The sequence below is a fragment of the Schistosoma mansoni genome (assembly GCF_000237925.1).
Source record: "Schistosoma mansoni, WGS project CABG00000000 data, chromosome 3 unplaced supercontig 0077, strain Puerto Rico, whole genome shotgun sequence".
Taxonomy (NCBI): Eukaryota; Metazoa; Platyhelminthes; class Trematoda; order Strigeidida; family Schistosomatidae; genus Schistosoma; species Schistosoma mansoni.
The window spans coordinates 1,228,397-1,248,309 of record NW_017386007.1 but is presented as its reverse complement, the minus strand read 5'-3'; the positions used below and the strand labels follow the sequence as shown (position 1 = coordinate 1,248,309).

The 19,913-nt window shown below is 36.9% G+C and overlaps 1 protein-coding gene and 2 non-coding genes across 3 annotated transcripts in view; 1 reads left to right on the top strand and 2 right to left on the bottom strand.

The window, feature by feature from the left end:
- Window positions 1–10,697: 10,697 nt before the first annotated feature.
- Window positions 10,698–19,913, top strand: part of Smp_161640 (transient receptor potential cation channel,subfamily m, member, putative) — a gene marked incomplete at both ends in the record, with an annotated part of 42,298 nt that continues 33,082 nt past the window's right edge. Inside the window, 2 exons of the mRNA XM_018791395.1 lie at window positions 10,698–10,724; window positions 11,955–12,126. Coding sequence (XP_018645452.1) covers window positions 10,698–10,724; window positions 11,955–12,126 — 199 coding nt within the window. The remainder of the gene's footprint in view (window positions 10,725–11,954; window positions 12,127–19,913) is intronic.
- On the bottom strand, window positions 14,552–14,623 carry Smp_tRNA_01427_Pseudo_TGA.1.1. The gene has a single exon. It is a non-coding gene (tRNA).
- Window positions 14,823–14,893, bottom strand: Smp_tRNA_01082_Pseudo_TTG.1.1. The gene has a single exon. It is a non-coding gene (tRNA).

The window sequence follows — 19,913 nt, the reverse complement described above, 5'->3', positions numbered from 1 at the left end:
CGATAAACTTAACACCTAAAGAAAGCACTCTGTTTACTCAAATCAATACGATTACAAAAAGTAACCCTAATGATTACCAATGATCGTTAGTCACAAGTGTTGGATTTATTGCTTTTAATAAGTTATCATCAATCACATTGAATAGCGAGTAACTACAGTCAACTGAGTACCCTAATTTACTAGAAAGGATGCCACAGTATTAACCATTTTGTTAAGTATATTCAACCAGATCTTTTCATTAAAGTACAAACTTTGCCTTAAAAGATATGTTGATTTAAAATAACATAATCAGAAGGGATTTTTTTGGAGATTTCAGTATGTTCATAGTTGAAAGCATGAGTCAATTGAAGCTAAACCCCCATAGAAAAGATGGAAGCACTGGATGGCTGTTTCGTCCTATTGTGCGACTCCTCAGAAGTCTGCTTCTACGATCCCGCCTCACCGGATTCGAATCCAGGACCTACCACAGTCGCGCGCGAGCGCTAAACCACTAGACTACTGAGGCGCGAGACTGATAGGTCCTGGGTTCGAATCTCGTGAGGCGGGATCGTGGATGTGCACTCCTGAGGAGTACCACAATATGACTTTTGCCCATTTCGACAATATTTTAGTCAACGAGGACACGAAGGGGGGGAGGGTTGAATCGCAGTATACTTGAATACAAACTAACAGAACATCTTTGTAAAATCTAAGAACCATACAGTAAATCATTCATTTCCAAAATGTCAATCAACTGTGTCAGACTTGATCGTTTCTTCATTTCCACACCAATCATTCTCTGATCTCGTTTGTTTTTCTTCGATCTTCTTAACCTTCTGCCATCAGTTATTTCACTTTCAATTGATGCTATATACTACTTATATCTATCGAAATCAGTAGCATACATCACACTATTACCACTTAACAATGATTAAGTAAATCAATTTTAAAAACACATGACTTATGGAATGTTTCTTTTTTCAATCTATTTTCATTTATCATTCCAATTCAATGTTGTATGTTAACCATGACAAGAGTTAGAAACCTACAAGTAACATAATTTCTGTTTATAGTTCCAATACGTTCCACAGAAGACTGTCAACTAGTAAGAATCTAAGTTTACCCATTCACATTCCCCTACTTTCAACTAAAGTACACTAAGATGATGAGTCATATAGCTAAGTGATTTATTAAGGATAGAATAAAACCCAAATGACTAGACAAAATAAGATGTGTACAGTAAAAAAAATAGTTACTAAGTGCCATATACCTTAAATATTCAATCATATTCTTTTGAATAATCCCGCTTATTTTTAAAAACTTAAGAAAATTACAAATTACTGAATGTTAATAAAGATGGATGGTGACTAGCAGTAAAGTCCAAGATGTGTACCATTTCGTCCTATTTTGGACTCGTCATTTGGATGTACCTGCATTCCAGAGTTGATTTTCACTCCGGGACTCAACTCTGAGATGCAGATACATTCAGTTGACGAGACCCGAATAGGACGAAGTGGTACATTGTCCTGAATTCCACCTCAAGACACCATGCATCTTTGCTTATCATACTTATGTCTTAATGGAATACCTTGGTGTGTATGTGTGTGTAGATGTAATATAGATATTCCAAGTGTTCCACTGCTCATAAAGTCACCGCGACATTCACTTGTGAAACTATTTAAATTAATGGGTTTCATAATATCAAATAACACATGATCAATGTTAACAACTTAGGAAAACAATACCGATGGTCCAGGGTTCGAGCCTCGCTTGAAGGATCATGAACGTGCTCTGCTTATGAATCTCACATAAGAACGAAACGGCTGTCCAGTGCTTTCAGGTTTGATTACTAGACTAATCTAAAGGTTTCGATGCACATATCGTATATAATCGTGTGTTTATGAAGCTTGAACTTAGTTCCGTATGAAACGACGTATGTACATCTTTGAATAGTCCTATTCCTGGTATTTTATCACAAGTTACAATTATAATATTACCCACTAAAAACTATTTAGTTTAAATTCATTTAGTATTGTTTATTTGAATCTTCCCAACGATGTTTTAGGACTGCAACAGGTCAGTCTCTAATTGACATATGTGCATACTGTGGATAACGCGATGGCGTTTGAAGCGAAAGGTACTGGGTTCGAGTCCCAGAGTGGACATCAACAATGAGATGCAGGTACATCCAGCTGATGAGTCCCAAATAAGACGAAACGCGCGTCAAACTAGATTCCACTGCTAGTCACTATCCATCTTTGCTCATTAAGTTTAATTTCATAGACTAAGATATATTCTCTTAGTATATGAAAAGATGTCTTAAATCAGAATTTATGTAAACAACTAATTGCTTATTAAGATTTACACTTATATTACTGTTGACAACACATTTTAACTTTGATCGATCCATGATTTAACACAACCTGGGTTCGAGTCCTACTTGAGTGAATGTTATTTGAGCACTACTGATGAATCTTACACTAAGACTAGTAACAGTCATTCAGTGTCTCAAAGTTTTCATTAATGGTCTAACATTGATCAAATCATGATTTCAACTATAAAAATTCTACACTCTCTACAAATCTTCATACTCATAACTAAGAAATCTCCACAAAACTCTTTCTGATATTAATCAACATATGCTTACTAGTGACTGACTTCAAGTGATATGTCCTGGAGTTCTAGTGAGAACTGTCAACTAACTTCAAAGTGAGAATCTTCTATACGAACGTCAAGACAGTCCTACTGTACGGAGCTGAAACGTGGAGAACTACTACATCCATTGTCAAGAAGGTACAAGTATTTATAAACAGTTGTTTACGCAAAATACTCAACATCCATTGACCGGATTCTATCAGCAACAGCGTTTTATGGGAGAGGACAAACCAGGTTTTAGCTGAAGAGGAAATTAGGAAAAGACGTCGGAAGGGGATAAGATATACATCATGGAAATCACCAGACTGCATCACAAGGCAACCCCTGCCTTAGAATCCTGAAGGAAAGCGGAAAAGAGGAAGGTCAAAGAACACATTACGCCGGGAAATAGAAGCAGATATGAAAACAATGAATTACAACCGGAAGAAACCGGAAAGGATTGCGGAGGATAGACTTGAATGGAGATGCTGGTGGGCGGCCTATGCTCCTCCACGAGGGGTAACAGGCGTAAGTAAATAAGTCTAGTGAGAAGCAGTGACCAATGGAGTTCAAGCAAGTCTGTTGTGGGATATCATAAATGTGGATATTATAGTGATTTCAACAGTTGAGATCATGCGTCAACCGGGTCTGTTATGAGATATCAACTCACTGAAGACAATGGTGGATGTGTCGCTCAATTTCATGGATCGGTTGAAAGTAGACATTAACACCGTTGGATTCCAGCCGGCTCAGTGGTCTTGTTCTTAAGTGCTCTCTCGCGAGACTGATAGGTCCTGGGTTAGATTCTTGTGAGGTGTGATCGTGGATGCTCACTGTTGAGGAGTCCCACAATAGGACGAAACCACCATCCAGTACTTCCAGGTTTTCCATGGTGTTGTAGCTTCAATTGACTCATTATTTCAACTATAAAATAACTAAGATAACTTTAAGTAAAACAAAACACTTTTCATCAATTATTCACATCTTATTAAATAGTCTGTTATATTTGTTGACATCTATCAACATAGTATAATCTTTGTTTGTTCCTAATTCATAACCCTTATTTCAATAGATAAGAATATATTTCTTAATCTAACCCCCCCTTTCTATATGTTGATGTATCCCTTCAGTTGTATCATCTTTTATATCCAATCTATGTCGTAGATGTACATAACTGATTATACATATATATATATATATATATACACTTCTTCAAGGGTTTAGTGTATCATCATAGCGACAACAACAACAACAACAAAAAGAAAGAAAAGTCCCAACAACAAACTTATTTATAACCTTGGTGATTGTGAACTTAGACTGTCAGATTTTTTTGTAATAAGGAGATAACTAATTAAAATGTAAATTCACTTTTAATCGTTTTTCTTTTCTTTTCTTCTTTTTTTCTTCTTCTTTTTAAACATCGATCGTTTTAATAATAATCTTACAGAGTTGATATGTTGTAGGGGCCTTAGATCTGACTCCATTTAGATTGTATGAATTATTTTATATGGTTGAAATCATGAGTCAATTGAAGCTAGACCACCATGATGGAAAACCTGGAAGCACTGGACAGTCGTTTCGTCCTATTGTGGGACTCCTTAGCAGTGAGCATCCACGATTCTACCTCGCATAATTCGAACTTCAAGATCTATCAGTTTTGCTCGTGAGCACTTAATCACTAGACCACTGAGCCGGCATTCAATAGTGTTAATGTCTAACTTCAATCAATACACTGCTGAGGAGTCCCACAATAGAACGAAACGGCCTTCCAGTAATTAAAGGTTTTCCATGATGGTGGTCTAACTTCAATTGACTCATGATATCAACTATATAAAATTACTAAAATCTCCACAAAAACACTCTTCTGTATGAATGATTTCTGTCAAAAATGTAAATGTAAATGAATATAAGTGAAATGTAAATGGTATACATTAATAAAGATTATTGTGTTTTGTGTTGTGAGTTTGCAAGTAAGACTTTCATCTCATCATTTGAATGTTCGAGGTTCATTTGCTGGTTTAGTTTTGAACAAACAGAATCCAATGCGGACGTTAAGGCAAGGATTGGCAAAGCAAGGACAGCATTCATACAATTAAAATAAAAAATATAGAACTCAAAACAACCAATATCAAAGTCAAAATCTTGAATACAAATTTCAAGACAGTCAATTTTAGTGTACGGAGCTGAAACATGGAGAACTACTACAACCATCATCAAAAAGGTACAAGTATTTATAAACAGTTGTCTAGGTAAAATACTCAATATCTGTTGACGGGATTCAATCAACATCAGCCTACTGTGGCAGAGAATAAACCATTTTTCATTTGAAGAGAACATCAGGAAAAGACATTGGAAGTGCATAGGACATACATTACTGTAATCGCCAAACTACATCACGAGGCAATCCCTAACTTGGAGTCCTGAAGGGAAGCGGAAAAGTGGAAGGCCAAAGAACAAACTGTGTCAAGAATTGGAAGCAGACATGAAAAAAATGAATGTTAACTGGAAAGGATTACCTAGGACAGTGTTGGATGGAGAATGCTGATGGTCAGCCTATGCTCCTCGACGAGGAGTAACAGGCGTAAGTAAATATATCTCTTTTCATCCAAACAATTGAGAAAAGCTAGTTTCTCATCAGTGAATTTTATCTCATTGACTAACTTAACCCTATATATTGCTTATAATTTCAAATATCACTTCTGAGCTATTTCGCCAAACGATAACAAAAATGTTATCTGAGTGCCATAACCAAACTTTGGTTACCGTTGGAGATGTTCTCTGGCCTTTTACTCGTACTATGATTTGTTCATGACTACAATCGTTTTACTCATACCTGCTCTCATAGTGATAATTGTCTTATCATTTCTCGGCTGTTTTAATGCATATACTTCATCTTCATTTAGATTAGAAATGTGTGGTTTTCACGTTATAAAGTGTCAATATTGACTCTTTTAAGAATCAGCAAACATAACTCAGATAATGATTTAATTCATTAATGACTCTCTTTGTCAAAATAAGAACAACACATATAAGTGAAGACTCAAACAAAGTTGGCCTTGCATGCCACTGGACCCCAGCGCTATGGTCTAGAGGGTAAGTATTCGCTCGCCAGACCAAGGCCCTCAAGGTAGATTCCCGAGTGTGGGGTCGAGGGTGTTCACCAATGATCAGTCCCATATTATGATGTCAAGAAAGTCCATTACTTCTACCTTTATAGTGGTTTTGAAACATCAATAAGTTGACTCAACCTTTCATAATATCCAAAGTTTAATCATAATTAAGAATGAAATAAGAATGAAAAAAGCTAGACCATGATGGGAAATCTGGAAGCAAGGTACGGACATTTGGTTCTAGTATGGGACCTCTCAGCAGTACGCATCCACGAACCCACGTCGCGAGATTCGAACTCAGGACCAATTTTTCCATGGTAATCTAGCTCCAATTGACTCATGATCTCAACTATTAAAACGACTATAATATCCACAATAAACTCCTTAAAGGATTCATGTCAAATCTTCGTTCTTTACTCTGAGTACTATGCAGTTATATTTACCATTGATTTCTGAACCTAACCACACCCATCTATAAAGAAAGCACAATATGTAGTACACTTTATTTAATTATAAAAAGTTTACTCGATTGAATAAGCTTTGATTATGACTGATAATTATTGGGCAACTATTTCAGATCTTTAGAGATTTCAGCAATTCAGTCTATAGTGTCTAAATTTATGTTAGTTTAAATCGATCGCTTAATTATTTTCATAGGTGAATTCACTAGTTTATCTATGTTAGATGAATATTGTGAACCTGAAAGTACTGGACAAACGTTTCGTCCTCGTATGGGACTCCTCAGAAATGTGCATTCACGATCCCACACAGTGGAATCGAATCGGGAATTCAACTGTAAAATTACAACATTGTCCACACACTCCCACACCAATAATAATTTTGTGCTCACTAGTGACCAGCTTCGACGGGTAATTCTTAGAGACCTGATTAGAAGTCGTACCAGTTTGGTTCAATTCTTGTCAGGTGTGAAGCAGTTATCCACCTCAGATAATGAATGAAGGGTTGAGCGAAATCACGGAACGACTGAATATAAACATCAACATATTTGAATGCCAGCAAGTCCAGTGGTCTGGAGTTGAAGCGTTAGCGCGCGAAACCGAAGGTTCTGCATTCTAGTCCGTTTGGTGTGAGATCGTGGATGCGCATTGTCGAGGAGTCCCATACCAGGATGAAACGGTCATCCAGTACTTCTAGGTTTTCAATAATGGTCTAACATTGATCGACTCATGATTTTACCTGTGAAAATACTACAATCTCCATAAATTTCCATACTTTTTCATTTTCTGAAGAAACAGTTTACACTAAGTCATGCTATGTCCGAGATTCAATTATCTACCTATAAAGGTACTGCAGTGATATTGTAGTGAACGAGAACACAATTGGGGACAATCAAATGTAATTTGAATACAAAATTACAGAACATCCTCAAAAAAAATCTTAGTACTATACAGCAAATACTTTATTTGCAACATGTCAATTCATTCACTTAGTATTGTTTTGTTTGAATCTTCCCATTGATGTTTTAGGACTGAAACTGGTCAGTCTTTAGTTGGAATATGTGCATACTACTATGCGTATTGCCTCGATATAGCCTTTAATTCACAAGCATGGTAAATAAAGATGGATAGTGGCTAGTAGTGGAATCCAGTTTGACGTGCATCACTTCGTCCTATTTGAGACTCGTCAGTCGGATGTACCTACATCTCAGAGTTGATATTCACTCTGGGACTCGAATCCAGTACCATTTGCTTCTGTTCTCGTTCTTTTCTCCTCGATCTTCTTGACCTTCTACTGCCAGACATACTATTCTTTACTAGCGTTATATACCACTTTATCACTGGTGAATAATTTTTTCCAATCGATTAAAAAAACTTTTTTTGTTTTTTTTATTGAAGTCAGCTAATGAAGTATGTGATTTTTCCTTTCCATAGTGATAGGTAACATTTCCGTTAATAAGTAATAAAAAAAATATGTAATAATATGACGTTGAACATATAACCACACCCGTATTGCTGAGTCATATTGTTAGTAGTAGTAGTAAATGATTATCAGGAAAAGAAAAGTATATGTCCTCAATTTTGTTGCTCAATGAATATCTTTCTAATCTTAAAACGGTGTAATTCTAAGGTGTGGACGGTCTTTGAATGATGCTGAAATGAACTTATGAATGTCCACCTAGTAACTAGAACTAAATGAGGGTGATAAACCTGTGTAAAGAATAAGGATTATGATTTATAGTTGATGGTTTAAGTTAGAAATTAGATTTGAGGCGAGGGGGGTTTCATCATGAACTGACATCAGCTAAAATACTAAATGGATAAATGAATTTCGCGTCGAAATCCAAGATCTGTTATCACTGAGTAGTGATCAATGTCATGAGTTTTAGGTCCTTCTTAGTGCAGATCGAATGATATCGACCAATTTGGAATGGGGCCGCTAGTTTAGGTGACTCGATATTGCATGCACTATGTTGAGATAAGATGGTAGTGTTGGAGGTAGTCAAAGAAAACTCTGGACCTAGGTTTCCTGTTGACTGCTTCTAACCACTATCTTGTTGAAATTAATTTCTAGGTAGTTCACTAAATCATTTAGCCAAATGGATGAGTGAATTCCGCGCCAAAATTCAAGATCTGTTATCTTAAATCTGATTGGTTCGTCCATAAATTATAGTCCCTCCTTTATTAACATTGAAATTAATTTATAATTGATTGATCACTGGGTAGTGATCAATATCATGTGTTTTAGGTCTTTTTTAGTGTAGATCGAATAATATCAACCAAGTTTCAATGTGACCACTAGTTTAGATGACTCAACATTGCATGCACTATGATGAGATAAGATGGTGGTTGGAGATAGTCAACAGGAAACCTAGGTCCAGGGTTTCCCATGTTCATCATTGGTTTGGAATCAAGGTTTTCCAACTCCCCCAGGTGGACCTTTCATATCCATCAACACGTATAAAACGCCGGACATTCACTTTTCATCCTCTCCATTTCGTAAACAACACCCCCACTGCGAGTAGGCAGTTAGTAGGACTTCCCTGACAGAGGCTATATACGCGTAGCCATGCGAGAGCAGTTCGAGAGGTAGAGAGTGTACTCTCCTCACTCTCGACCGTACCAGGGCATTTGGGGGCAAATCCTTAAGTTCCAGTGAGAAACAGTGTCCAATGGGGTTCAACTGGGTCTGTTGTGAGATAGTAAATCATTGATAACAATGGTGACTGGTGGTTCAGTTTCTTAGATTGGTTAAAGTTAAACATTAACAACGTCAGATTCACGCCGGCTCAGTGGTCTAAAGGTTAAGCGTTAGCAAACGAAACCAATAAGTCCTGGGGTTGAAATCTTGCGGGACAGGATTGTGGATACTTACTACTGAGGAATCCCACAATATGACGAAACGGCCATCAAATACTTCCAGGTTTTTCATGGTGGTCCAGCTTCAATGAACTTATGAATTCAACTATTATGACTATTTTATATGAAAAGAAATTTAGTTAAACACTGACGAATTCTCATTTAGGGATTAGATTATATAAGATTTTCAATCGTTTAATCAATGGTTACACTTATCTATCCATCTGTATATGTTATATCAAAGCATTGAATGAAGATGACATGTTCATGATTTGTCTATTCTATCAATTGTCCCCTATAGAAATGATAGTTTGTTTAAAGAAACAAAAAAACAAAGAGAAGTTGTCTTCTATAATGAAACAATACAAACTGAGATAAATAATCCATGGAGATACATATGTGTGTATGTGTGTGTGTGTGTGTGCATGAAACCAATATGTAACTGACCAGTATATCAACTATTTATTGAGGGGTATAATGATTATCTTATTTGAATATCAAAGTAGATATTAAGAATAAAGTATATATTCAAAGAAAAGGAAGAAAAGTAATCATCATAATGGAAGGTATTAAAAAGATACTACTTATTTGAATATGTTGTTGTATAGTGTGGTCTACTTATATTCTCATATAAGTAGTATATGGTGATAGTCAGACATAGAATGTATTTTCGCAGAAGATCGATAAGGAATGAAGAGGAATGAAGCGCAATCGGTACAAAAATACATAAACAGTGGAATTAGAGAAGCCGGATTGATATTTACAGAAGGAACGGGTAAGATTGAGACCATTGATTGTTACTATGCAAATTAACTGTTCGCTGTATGGTTATCAGAATTTAGTGAGATAGTCTGTAATTTGTGTCTAAACACATTCGATTGTCCCTAACTAGTTTTCTGCTCACTGCAGCTGTTCTTTGGTGTTGGATATAACAGGAAGTAGTGTTTGATGAAAGAGCATTGAATTCAAATTCACTTGGTGTTGTTTAAGACTGCAATTCATCAGTCTCTGATTGGTAAATGTGCATCCTATGCGGATTACCTCGACATAACCTTAAGTCACAAGCTTTTAATGCAAAGATGGATAGTGGCTAGCAGTGCAATTCAGTTTGACGCGTGTTTCGTCCTATTTGAGACTCGTCAGTTGAATCTGTCTGCATCCCACAGTTGATGTTCACTCTGGGATGTTCAATCTGTACATATGACAATAAGAGACTGATCAGTTGCAGTCTTAAACATCAATGGGAAGATTCAAATTAACAATACCAAGTGAATTTAAACTTCACCCCATTGCGCAAGCAAGTGGCTATCAGGACTCACTAGCTGAGTGGATAAGACGATGGTGTTTAAAGCGAAAGATACTGGGTTCGAGTCCCAGAGTAAACATCAACTCTGAGATGTAGGTACATCCACCTGACGAATCCCGAATAGGACGACTATTCATCTTTGCTTATAATGTTTGTGAATTAGGGTAATATCGAGGCAATACACACAGTATGCACATATGGCTAATAAGAGACTGATCAATTACAATCCTAAACATCAATGGGAAGATTCAACCAAACAATACTAAGTGAACTTAAATATTTGTCACTTTTATTTTACATTCATCAATCCTCAGAGATTTACTTTCATAGGAAAACATTATTCAGTAGAAAATGTTATCAGCTTATGAATTATCCATTGTATGTGACTTGTGATTATCATTCTGTATTTTCAGTATAAGGGTTATGGAAATTGTTAAATTGCCTATCTAGCCTGTCATATGCCCTGATGGTGTTCTCGTGACTTTCGGGTTGCCTGATCTGCCAAGGGCGATAGGACAGTGTATGACAGTATTGTTGTGTGCTATGTTCAAAGAGAATTGTTTACTATATGCATGCAACTTCGCCCCGTTATTGTTTCCATTGTTAAATTGTATTTAAATCATAAACTAATCCATGTTAAATCACTATTACAGACATGAAAGTACCGGACCGACGTTTTGTATGGGATACCTCAGTATTTCACATTCAAGATCTCACACACAGGAATGGAACCCAGAAATGTTTTGTCTCACGCTTGAATGTTTAACCTTCAGATAGACCACTAAGTTGTGATTTAACACTTTGAATATTTAACTTTAACTAGATTACAAAATTTTTCACGAACGTCTTCAATAGTTGTCTAACGTTGTTTGGTGCATGATTTCAATGATACCATGTCAATAGATTGTAGAATGTGAATATATACAATTACAATCGATTGATCAGTGGGTGGTGAACGATGTCATTTGTGTCAAGTCCTTCTTAGTACAGATCGAATGCTATCGATCAAGTTGTAATGTAGCCACTAGTCTAGGTGGCTAGACACTTCGTGCACTATGTTGAAATAACATGGTAGTGTTGGAGGTAGTCAACAGGAAACATTGACCAGAAGGGAGTTTTGTGGAGATTCGAGTAATTTTTTATATAGTTAAGATCATGACCACCATGGAAAACCTGGAAGCACTGGACAGCCGTTTCGTCCTATTGTAAGACCCTCAGCGGTACGCATCCTTGATCCCGCCCTCGCGAGTTTCGAACCCAGGACCTACCAGTCGCGCGCCAGAGCACCTAACCGATAGACCACTGAGCCGGCCTAAATCCAAAGGTGTTAATGTCTAACCTCAATCAATCCACGAAATTGCGCGACTAACTTCCATTGTACTGAGGTAGATACCTGTCTCTACCTGACATGGATTAGCTCCACTGGTCACGACTTCTCACTAGAACTCCAGGAATTACTTCAAGGAGCTAGTCACTAGTGAGCATATGTACCCGGGTTCCTTGCTACTTGACACTCATCAGCAAGGTGTACCTGCACATATATATATATACTATTTCTAATATCTAACTACTTCTTTACACTTCTCTTATTTCTTATTTCTTTTACAGTTTTGTAAATTAAATAGTGAAACACCAGATTCTATATTACGTGATATACTTAAACGTAAATGGGGTTTAAAACCGCCTACATTAATTATTACTGTATTTGGTACAGATTTTGAAAAGAAAAGAAAATTAAAAATGATTTTTAAAAAAGGTTTATGGAAAGCAGCTGAAAGTGGTAAGTATCAATTACATTTTAGATTGTACAATTTTGATAATAAAATAATAATGAGAAAAGGTCTTTGCGGATAGTTAGCATTTTCAGCACTGTACGGCCGTTTCATCTTATTATGGGACTCCTCAGCAGTGCACATTCACGACCTCGCCTCGCGAGCGAGGTTCGAACTCAGGACCTACCAGTTTAATAATGGAATTGTAGATGGTGTCGAGTCTTGATTGACTATGATCACTACTACAATAAAATGACGTGCCAGAAAATGACTTGGATCCTTTGATAGGTCGTAAACCAGAAGGCTGTCTATGGTCCAGATTGGGTATAGTTTTTGGTCAGTCAGCCAGTCAGCTACAACTTAGAACCAGGCACATTTATGTATCGGTCCAAGTTGCCATACCTCGTTAGCACAACAATACGAAAACCGGATCCATAGAAGTAGTTAATTTAGTGGTGGTGGTAGTATATAAAAGATAGGTTGTATATAAGGATATAGTATAGGAAGGAAGAAAGTAGTCTGCTGCTACCTTGACGTGGTGCTAGGGCTTGCCTATCGTGATGAACCAATCGAGCTATACTGACTGGAACAATCGTTCCTCAAGGTTCTACCATGCCAGGCAGGTCGGTTGAAGAGCGGTAAGACTAAAAGCGGCAAACCAAGGTCCGAAGGTGAAGTCGTACTGCTGACTGTACAGAGGTGTGACAGCAATAAGGTGTTTCCTTCAGACAACCAGCATAACAGCAATGCTGCCTTCCCACAAAGAGGGTGGAGTTAGAAAAGGTCGACTCCAAAAATGCACACCTCGCCTTATCCTACGGATTTCCGTCTCCGGCGGTAAGGTTTCAGCAACTGTAAATCTAACACAAAAACTACGCACAAAAAGGTCGTATGTGACCAACCTCAAGCAGTTGTCCCTTAGGCACTGCAGTCACGCTCTCAGGTCATTAAGACCACTTCTAACCCAATTTCCTTTTCAGGTACTTCTAGAAGAACCCTTTCACGGTGTGGGAGACCGGGAAGTGATAACTGCCCTCATACCTCTAACAGCACTCAAGACCACTGTATATTTATTGTCAATCTCGTGGTTTCGAAAGAATACTGAGACGTGCCTAAGAGTATAGGCAAAAAGGCAGAGCGTAAGAAAGTTCGAACGGACAAGATGGACGATGAAACAAAAAGGGGGATATTGATATAGTTAAACAAAACGAGTTCAGTAAAACAATCACTGGTGCAATTAGTTATAATAATAATTGTTTTCATTATACTAATCGCGTTCTCGTCGAGAAAAGTAGGTCACTACAAAATAAACAAAGGGAGCACCGACAAGATATGCACTGCACAAGTTACTTCATTTTGTGTATGGGCTGTCATATTGACCAAGGTGTCTAAACCTATACCGGTGGCTTTCTTAGAGAGCCATGATAAGTCTTATAATTGAACGTTAGATTTAGTTTCCTAAGCTTTTCTAGTAACCCCCCACACATACAGGCTAAATCTACACAGCGAATTGAACATGAGAGAAAAGGTGCGAAATATGGAAGCAAATGCTTTACTTTAATTGAAATCGTTAAAAGATCCATTGTACAACAAAAAGCACTAAAAGATCATTGGATGATTGATTAGAACTACACAACAATGCCTAACATTAATACTTCAATGGATCCGAATACGCATTACCATATTTCACAATGAGTACTACTCTGTCTACGGTTATGTTGAATTAGAAACATGTTTTAAGACATAGATCAGTTCAATTAAATTTAGTCAGTGTGTTTGTGTGTTCTATGGTTTGTTCATTATTACTGAGGTATTGTAAAATATTATCTGTTGTAGAGGAGAGAAAGCTGTAACCTTTGAACGACACAATTGTGTCATCGTTGTCAAGTAATAAGTTATTGATCTTCACTGACCAGTGGATAAACTAATAATATAGTTCGATCAGATCAGTCAATATTCTGTTATGTTCTTTGAACAATTTAAAAGCTAAAGTTCCAAGGAATGACAAACCTTGTCGTCAAGACTATCCAGGTTTGTATGGTTCTGATCGTTGTTAAATCAAAAGAGAGCAAATTCATTCAGCATTAAGCCTGTTTCATCATTCGTCTTTCTTTAATGATATTACTTTAACTACCGTTAATTTTAGTTTCTAACCTTTCAACAGAATTGACCGTCAGTGGTTTTAATCTATCATTGTTATTAAATTCACTTAGTATTGTTTGTTTGAATCATCCCATTGATGTGTTAGGACTGCAACTGGTCAGTCTCTAATTGGCATAAATGCATACTATGCGTATTGCCTCGGTATAGCCTTTAATTCTCAAGCATGGTAAGCAAAGATGGATAGTGGTAAGCAGTGGAATCCAGTTTGACGTGCATCACTTCGTCCTATTTGAGACTCGTCAGCTAGATGTACCTACATCTCAGAGTTGATGTTCACTCTAGGACTCGAACCCAGTACTTTTCGCTTCAAACGACATCGCTTTATCCACTCAGCTAATGAGTCCGGAAAGCCACTTGCTTGTGCAATGGCGTGAAGTTTAAATTCACTTGGTATTGTTTGTTTGAATCTTCCCATTGATGTTTAGGATTGTGATTGATCAGTCTCTTATTGTCATGTGTGCAGAGTGAACATCCCAGAGTGAACATCAACTCTGAGATGCTGGTAAATCGTCAGCTGGATTTATCTGCATCTCAGAGTTGATATTCACTCTGGGATTCGAACCCAATACCTTTCGCTTCAAACGCCATCGTGTTATCCACTCAGCTACTGAGTCCTGAAAGCCATTGCTATTGTTGAGTTGATCTTTAGCCTTTATTATGTAATCTTCTTTATCTGAGGATATTGTTGTACATTTATTTTGGTCATCTGGAACGATGATAATGTTTGTCTTTTTTCAGGGAGTTTAGCTCTTCAAGTTATTCAATGTTGAGTTCCCTACACTTGAATTGAATCAAACCAGTTACATAACATCTAAGAATATTCAATTCATTAAATCTAAATGAAAAAACAAAAACAAAAGAAACAAACAAACATGACACATTCCCCATTAATTCACCATTTTTCCAATCATGGCTCCAGTTGCTGGGAGGTCTATGTATCTATGTTTATGTAACTATGCATATGTATGCAACATTCATATGTACATCAATGTGGATAAACACTGGCATAAATTTTTTGGTATTTTTTTTGTTTGTTGTTTGCTTTACATTAAAACTACAAAAAAAAGTAGTTGATAGGAAACAACAACAAAAATCTGTCTACATAATTCACTTCCGTTTATTTATATAATCTGAGAAATATTCTTAATGGAGATTACTGATTTTATAGTTGAAATAATACGTCAATTAAAGCTAGAACTTCATGGAAAACTTGGAAGTACTGGATGACCGTTTTGTCCTATTGTGGGACTCTGCAGAAGTGCGCATTCACGATCCCACCTTACGAGATTCGAACCCAGGATTTACCAGTCTCTAGTGCGAACGCTTAACAACTAGACTACTGAGCCGGCATTCAACAGTGTTAATGTCTAACTTCAACCAATCGACGAAATTGAGCAACCGTCCACGATTGTTTTCAGTGAGTTACTATCTCACAACAGACCTAGTTGAAGTCCACTGGTCACTGCTTTCAGTAAAATAATGGAGATTTATTTTTAAAAATCCAAATCAGTAAAGAAGTATTTCACCATTTGTGTGTTGGGGAGATCCAGAGTATCCCTCAGAAACAAAAATGCCCAGAAAAGCTCTGAAAATGTTCGAAACTATTTTATCACATTAGCACTGAACAGATGTTTTTTAGAAACATCTAGAAAATGAAGAGTCACGTATCATATTTCTGATTGAATGATTATCTATCCTGTTACTGTGTTTCATAAGATTTCAGTATCTTCCTGAAGCCCAAGGCCATTTGAAATGTAAATATCCTCAATTTCCTATTCATAAACTGACCTTTGAGTAATGCATTCTTTCCATATTTCGCACCTCAATTTCGTGAATTGGTTGAAGTTAGACATTAACACCGTTGGATGCCGACTCAGTGGTTCTAGAGGTTAAGCTCTCACACGCGAGACTGATAGGTCCTGGGCTTGAATCTCATGATACGGGGTCGTGGTTGCCCGTTGCTGAGGAGTCTCACATTGAGACGAAACGGCCATCCAGTGCTTCCAGGTTTTCCATGGTTGTCTAGCTTCAATTGACTCATGACCTATTTTAACAGCCAATGAAAACCTGGAAACACTGGAAGATCATTTCGTCCTAGTATGAGACTACTCTACAGTAAGTATCCATCATCCTTCACACAAGAATCAGACTCACAACCTTATGTCTCGAGTGAGCGGTGTTAATATCTAACTCTAACCAATCTACAATAGAAATTTACAGTAGAACTCAATTATTAGGTTATGAGTTCATTAGGAACAATGTCATTTTATATATAATTCTAAAGGTAATTGTATTCAAAAAATTGACAGATATTAGATTGTTTATGGAGTTTTTCATTAGTTGAACTTACATTTCACTGTTGAATGGTTACCATTTGAAAGGACACTTACAGTAATATAGTTGTTTGTCTGATTTGAAATGTATATATATGTATCTATATATGACCCGAAAAATGAGGTCAGTCATTGTTAACTATATACGTATGCTAAATTGAACGGAAGGTGTAGTTATCAGATAGTATACCTTAGGCTATAAGATAACAGGTCTTTGATAGATTGATTATTTTAATCAGAATCTATTGAGCTTAAGCTGATATTGAGAAGAAGGTTTTGACACACATGACATTGATAGCTCAGTGGTAACCTCTCTGACTGTGAAGCTGAGTGATACGTGATCAAATCCATCAGGGAGCACCAGTTCCCTCAAGATTAGAGGTACATATTACTGACAAGTGCCAAGTAGCGCGAAACCCGGACCCAGGATTCCCTGTTGACCACCTTCAAACACCATCATATCTCAACATAGTACACGCAGTATCGAGTAACCTAGACTAGTCTTGACACACATGACATTGATCACCACCAAGTGATCAATCAATTGTGATAACATAACATGGTGAATTAGAACATCGTTTGTTGTGCGCTTCCAGTTATTATGTGATTATTTAATACTTGGAAATTATCAGTAGTTTATCTAGTCTTTCCTAACGAACTGTATTGTAATACATTACAAGATACTTTCAATTGTACATCTAGATATCGTTACTTATATCTACATAAGTAGTATATATAACGATGGTCAGGCATAGAATATGTTTCAGTAGAAGATCGACTAAGAAAGAACAGAAACGAAACGCAATTGGAAAGAAAATACATGAAGAATGAAATCTGAGACAATGGACTGATATTTGCAAAAGGAACAGTCAAGTTTGAAACGATGGATTGTTATTTTGCAAATTCGCTATTTACCATATGAATTCACCTGATATTGTTTGTTTGAATCTACCCATTGATGTTTAGGACTGCAGTTGATCAGTATCTTATTGGCATATGTGCATACTGTGCGCATTGTCTCGATATAGCCTTAATTCACATGTTAATCTAGCTGACGAGTCCCGAATAGGACGAAACGCGCATCCTGGATACCACTGCTAGCCACTATCCATCTTTGCTTATTTATATTTACTATATGTTTCTCACATTTTTGTGAGATATTCTGTTCACTATTTTATCTTTATGTTTATGTTTAACGAGAAAAAATATTCATCATACTGTGGTGGATGTAGTCCAGGACGCTTGTTTCGTCCGATTTCTGGACTCGTCATCGAAATGTACCTGCATCGGCTGAAGTTGTTCATTAACATCATTGGATTCAGGCCGGCTCAGTGGTCTAAAGGTTAAGCGTTAGCGAGCGCGACCAATAAGTCCTGGTTTGGAATCTTACGGGGCGGGTTCGTGGATGCCCACTGCCGAGGAATCCCACAATAGGACGAAAAGGCCGTCCAGTGCTTCCAGGTTTTCCTTGGTGGTCTAGCTTCAATTGACTAATGATTTCAACTATGAAAATAATCCTTACACAATATTGTAAGTTGTTCATATTAGGGAATATGTAACATGGTATACTAACCTAATGACTGGATGAGATCGTGTTCTCTATGACAACTAAGTGTTCTAAGTTCAAAATGTTGGATACGAATCACTAATAAATCCATAGTTAAAATGAAAAGAAAGCTGTTCACTAAGTCTACAATCTCACTTGACCGAAGACAGAATATCTTGGTAAGATAATAAAAACCATACACTGAATACTACATTTGCCAATTTCCATTATTTGTCCATCACATTCTGTATGATTCTTCCAGTTTACAATTCTTCCCTATTTCCTATCGTTTCTCTTTCACTCAATCTTCTTAGTCTTCTGTCGCTAGGATTTTCACTTCCAATCGGTGTTACATACTACTTATGTCAACAGACATAAGTAGCATATACCGATGAACTGAAATGTAATTTTAATCAGAGAGAAAGGGGGGGTTGTTGTAAAGATTTTGGCAGTTTAATAGTTGAATTCATGAGTCAATTAAAGTTAGCTCACCATGAAAAATCTGGAAGTACAGTCAGGTCGTTTTATCCTGGTATTCCTTTTTTCTAATATCATTTCCAATGCATTACCTACATCAAATAGATTGAATAATGATAATAGTGTTTTTTTCTTGACTACAAAGCAATTTACATTGGTGCCATGGATAATCCTTTAATTTAATGTTTTAAATATGTTTAGTTTATAGGTAGATCAACATACAGTAGACATAGTTTAAAAGTCTTGATCAGTCTAACCGATCATCAAAAGAATTGAATATTAGGACATAAATCTATCGGATCTATGTCTACTATGCATATGTTTTGTGAGATATACATTAATCAATTGTAATATCGAAATTACATACTTGGTATTACAAAGTTTTCTGGGCAACTTTATTACACAAGGAATAAGTCTAGTGTAACTTACTTACTTAGTTAGTTACGCTTGTTACTCCCAATGGAGAATAGGCCGCCGACCAACATTCTCTAACTCACTCTGTCCTAGGAATTCCTTTCTAGTTCTATCCAATTGTTGTTCATTCTTCTCATGTCTGTCTCCCTTTCTCAGTGCAATGTGTTCTTTGGTCTTTCTCGTCGCCTTTGACTTTCAGGACTCCATGTGAGGGCTTGTCTTATGACGCAGTTGAGTGATTTCCTCAACGTGTTTCCTATCAACTTCCAGCGCTTCTTCTGATTTCTTTCTCTACTGGAATCTGGTTTGTTGTCTCCCACGGTAAAATGTTGCTGATAATGTCTGGCCAACGGATCCAAAGTATTTTGCGTAGACAACTGTTAATAAACACCTGTAACTTCTGAATGATGGCTTTCGTAGTTTTCCACAATTCCGTCCCATACAGTAGAACTGTTTTGACATTCGTATTGAAAATTCTGATCTTGATGTTGGTTGACAGACAACTGTTTTGATTTCCAGATGTTCTTCAGTTGTTATTATGCGGCTCTTGCTTTGCCGATCCACCCTTAAAATCTGCATCAGATCCACCGTGTTCATCAATGATGCTGCCCAGATATGTAAAGGTTTTCAAATTCTCCAGGGCTTCTCCGTCAAGTTTAATTCGATTAGTGAATGCTGTATTGTATTGGAGAATCTTGTGTATGCTACTCATGGTGGTAGATATAAGCAGTATAACAACAGAATTAGAGAAAGTTCACAGTTATTATTATTTGCAATTATATAATATACCATTGTGGGTCAGTATAATTTTACATTGGTTTTCAGGAGAGCCAGACACCATCGAGACTTTCACTTGACAACT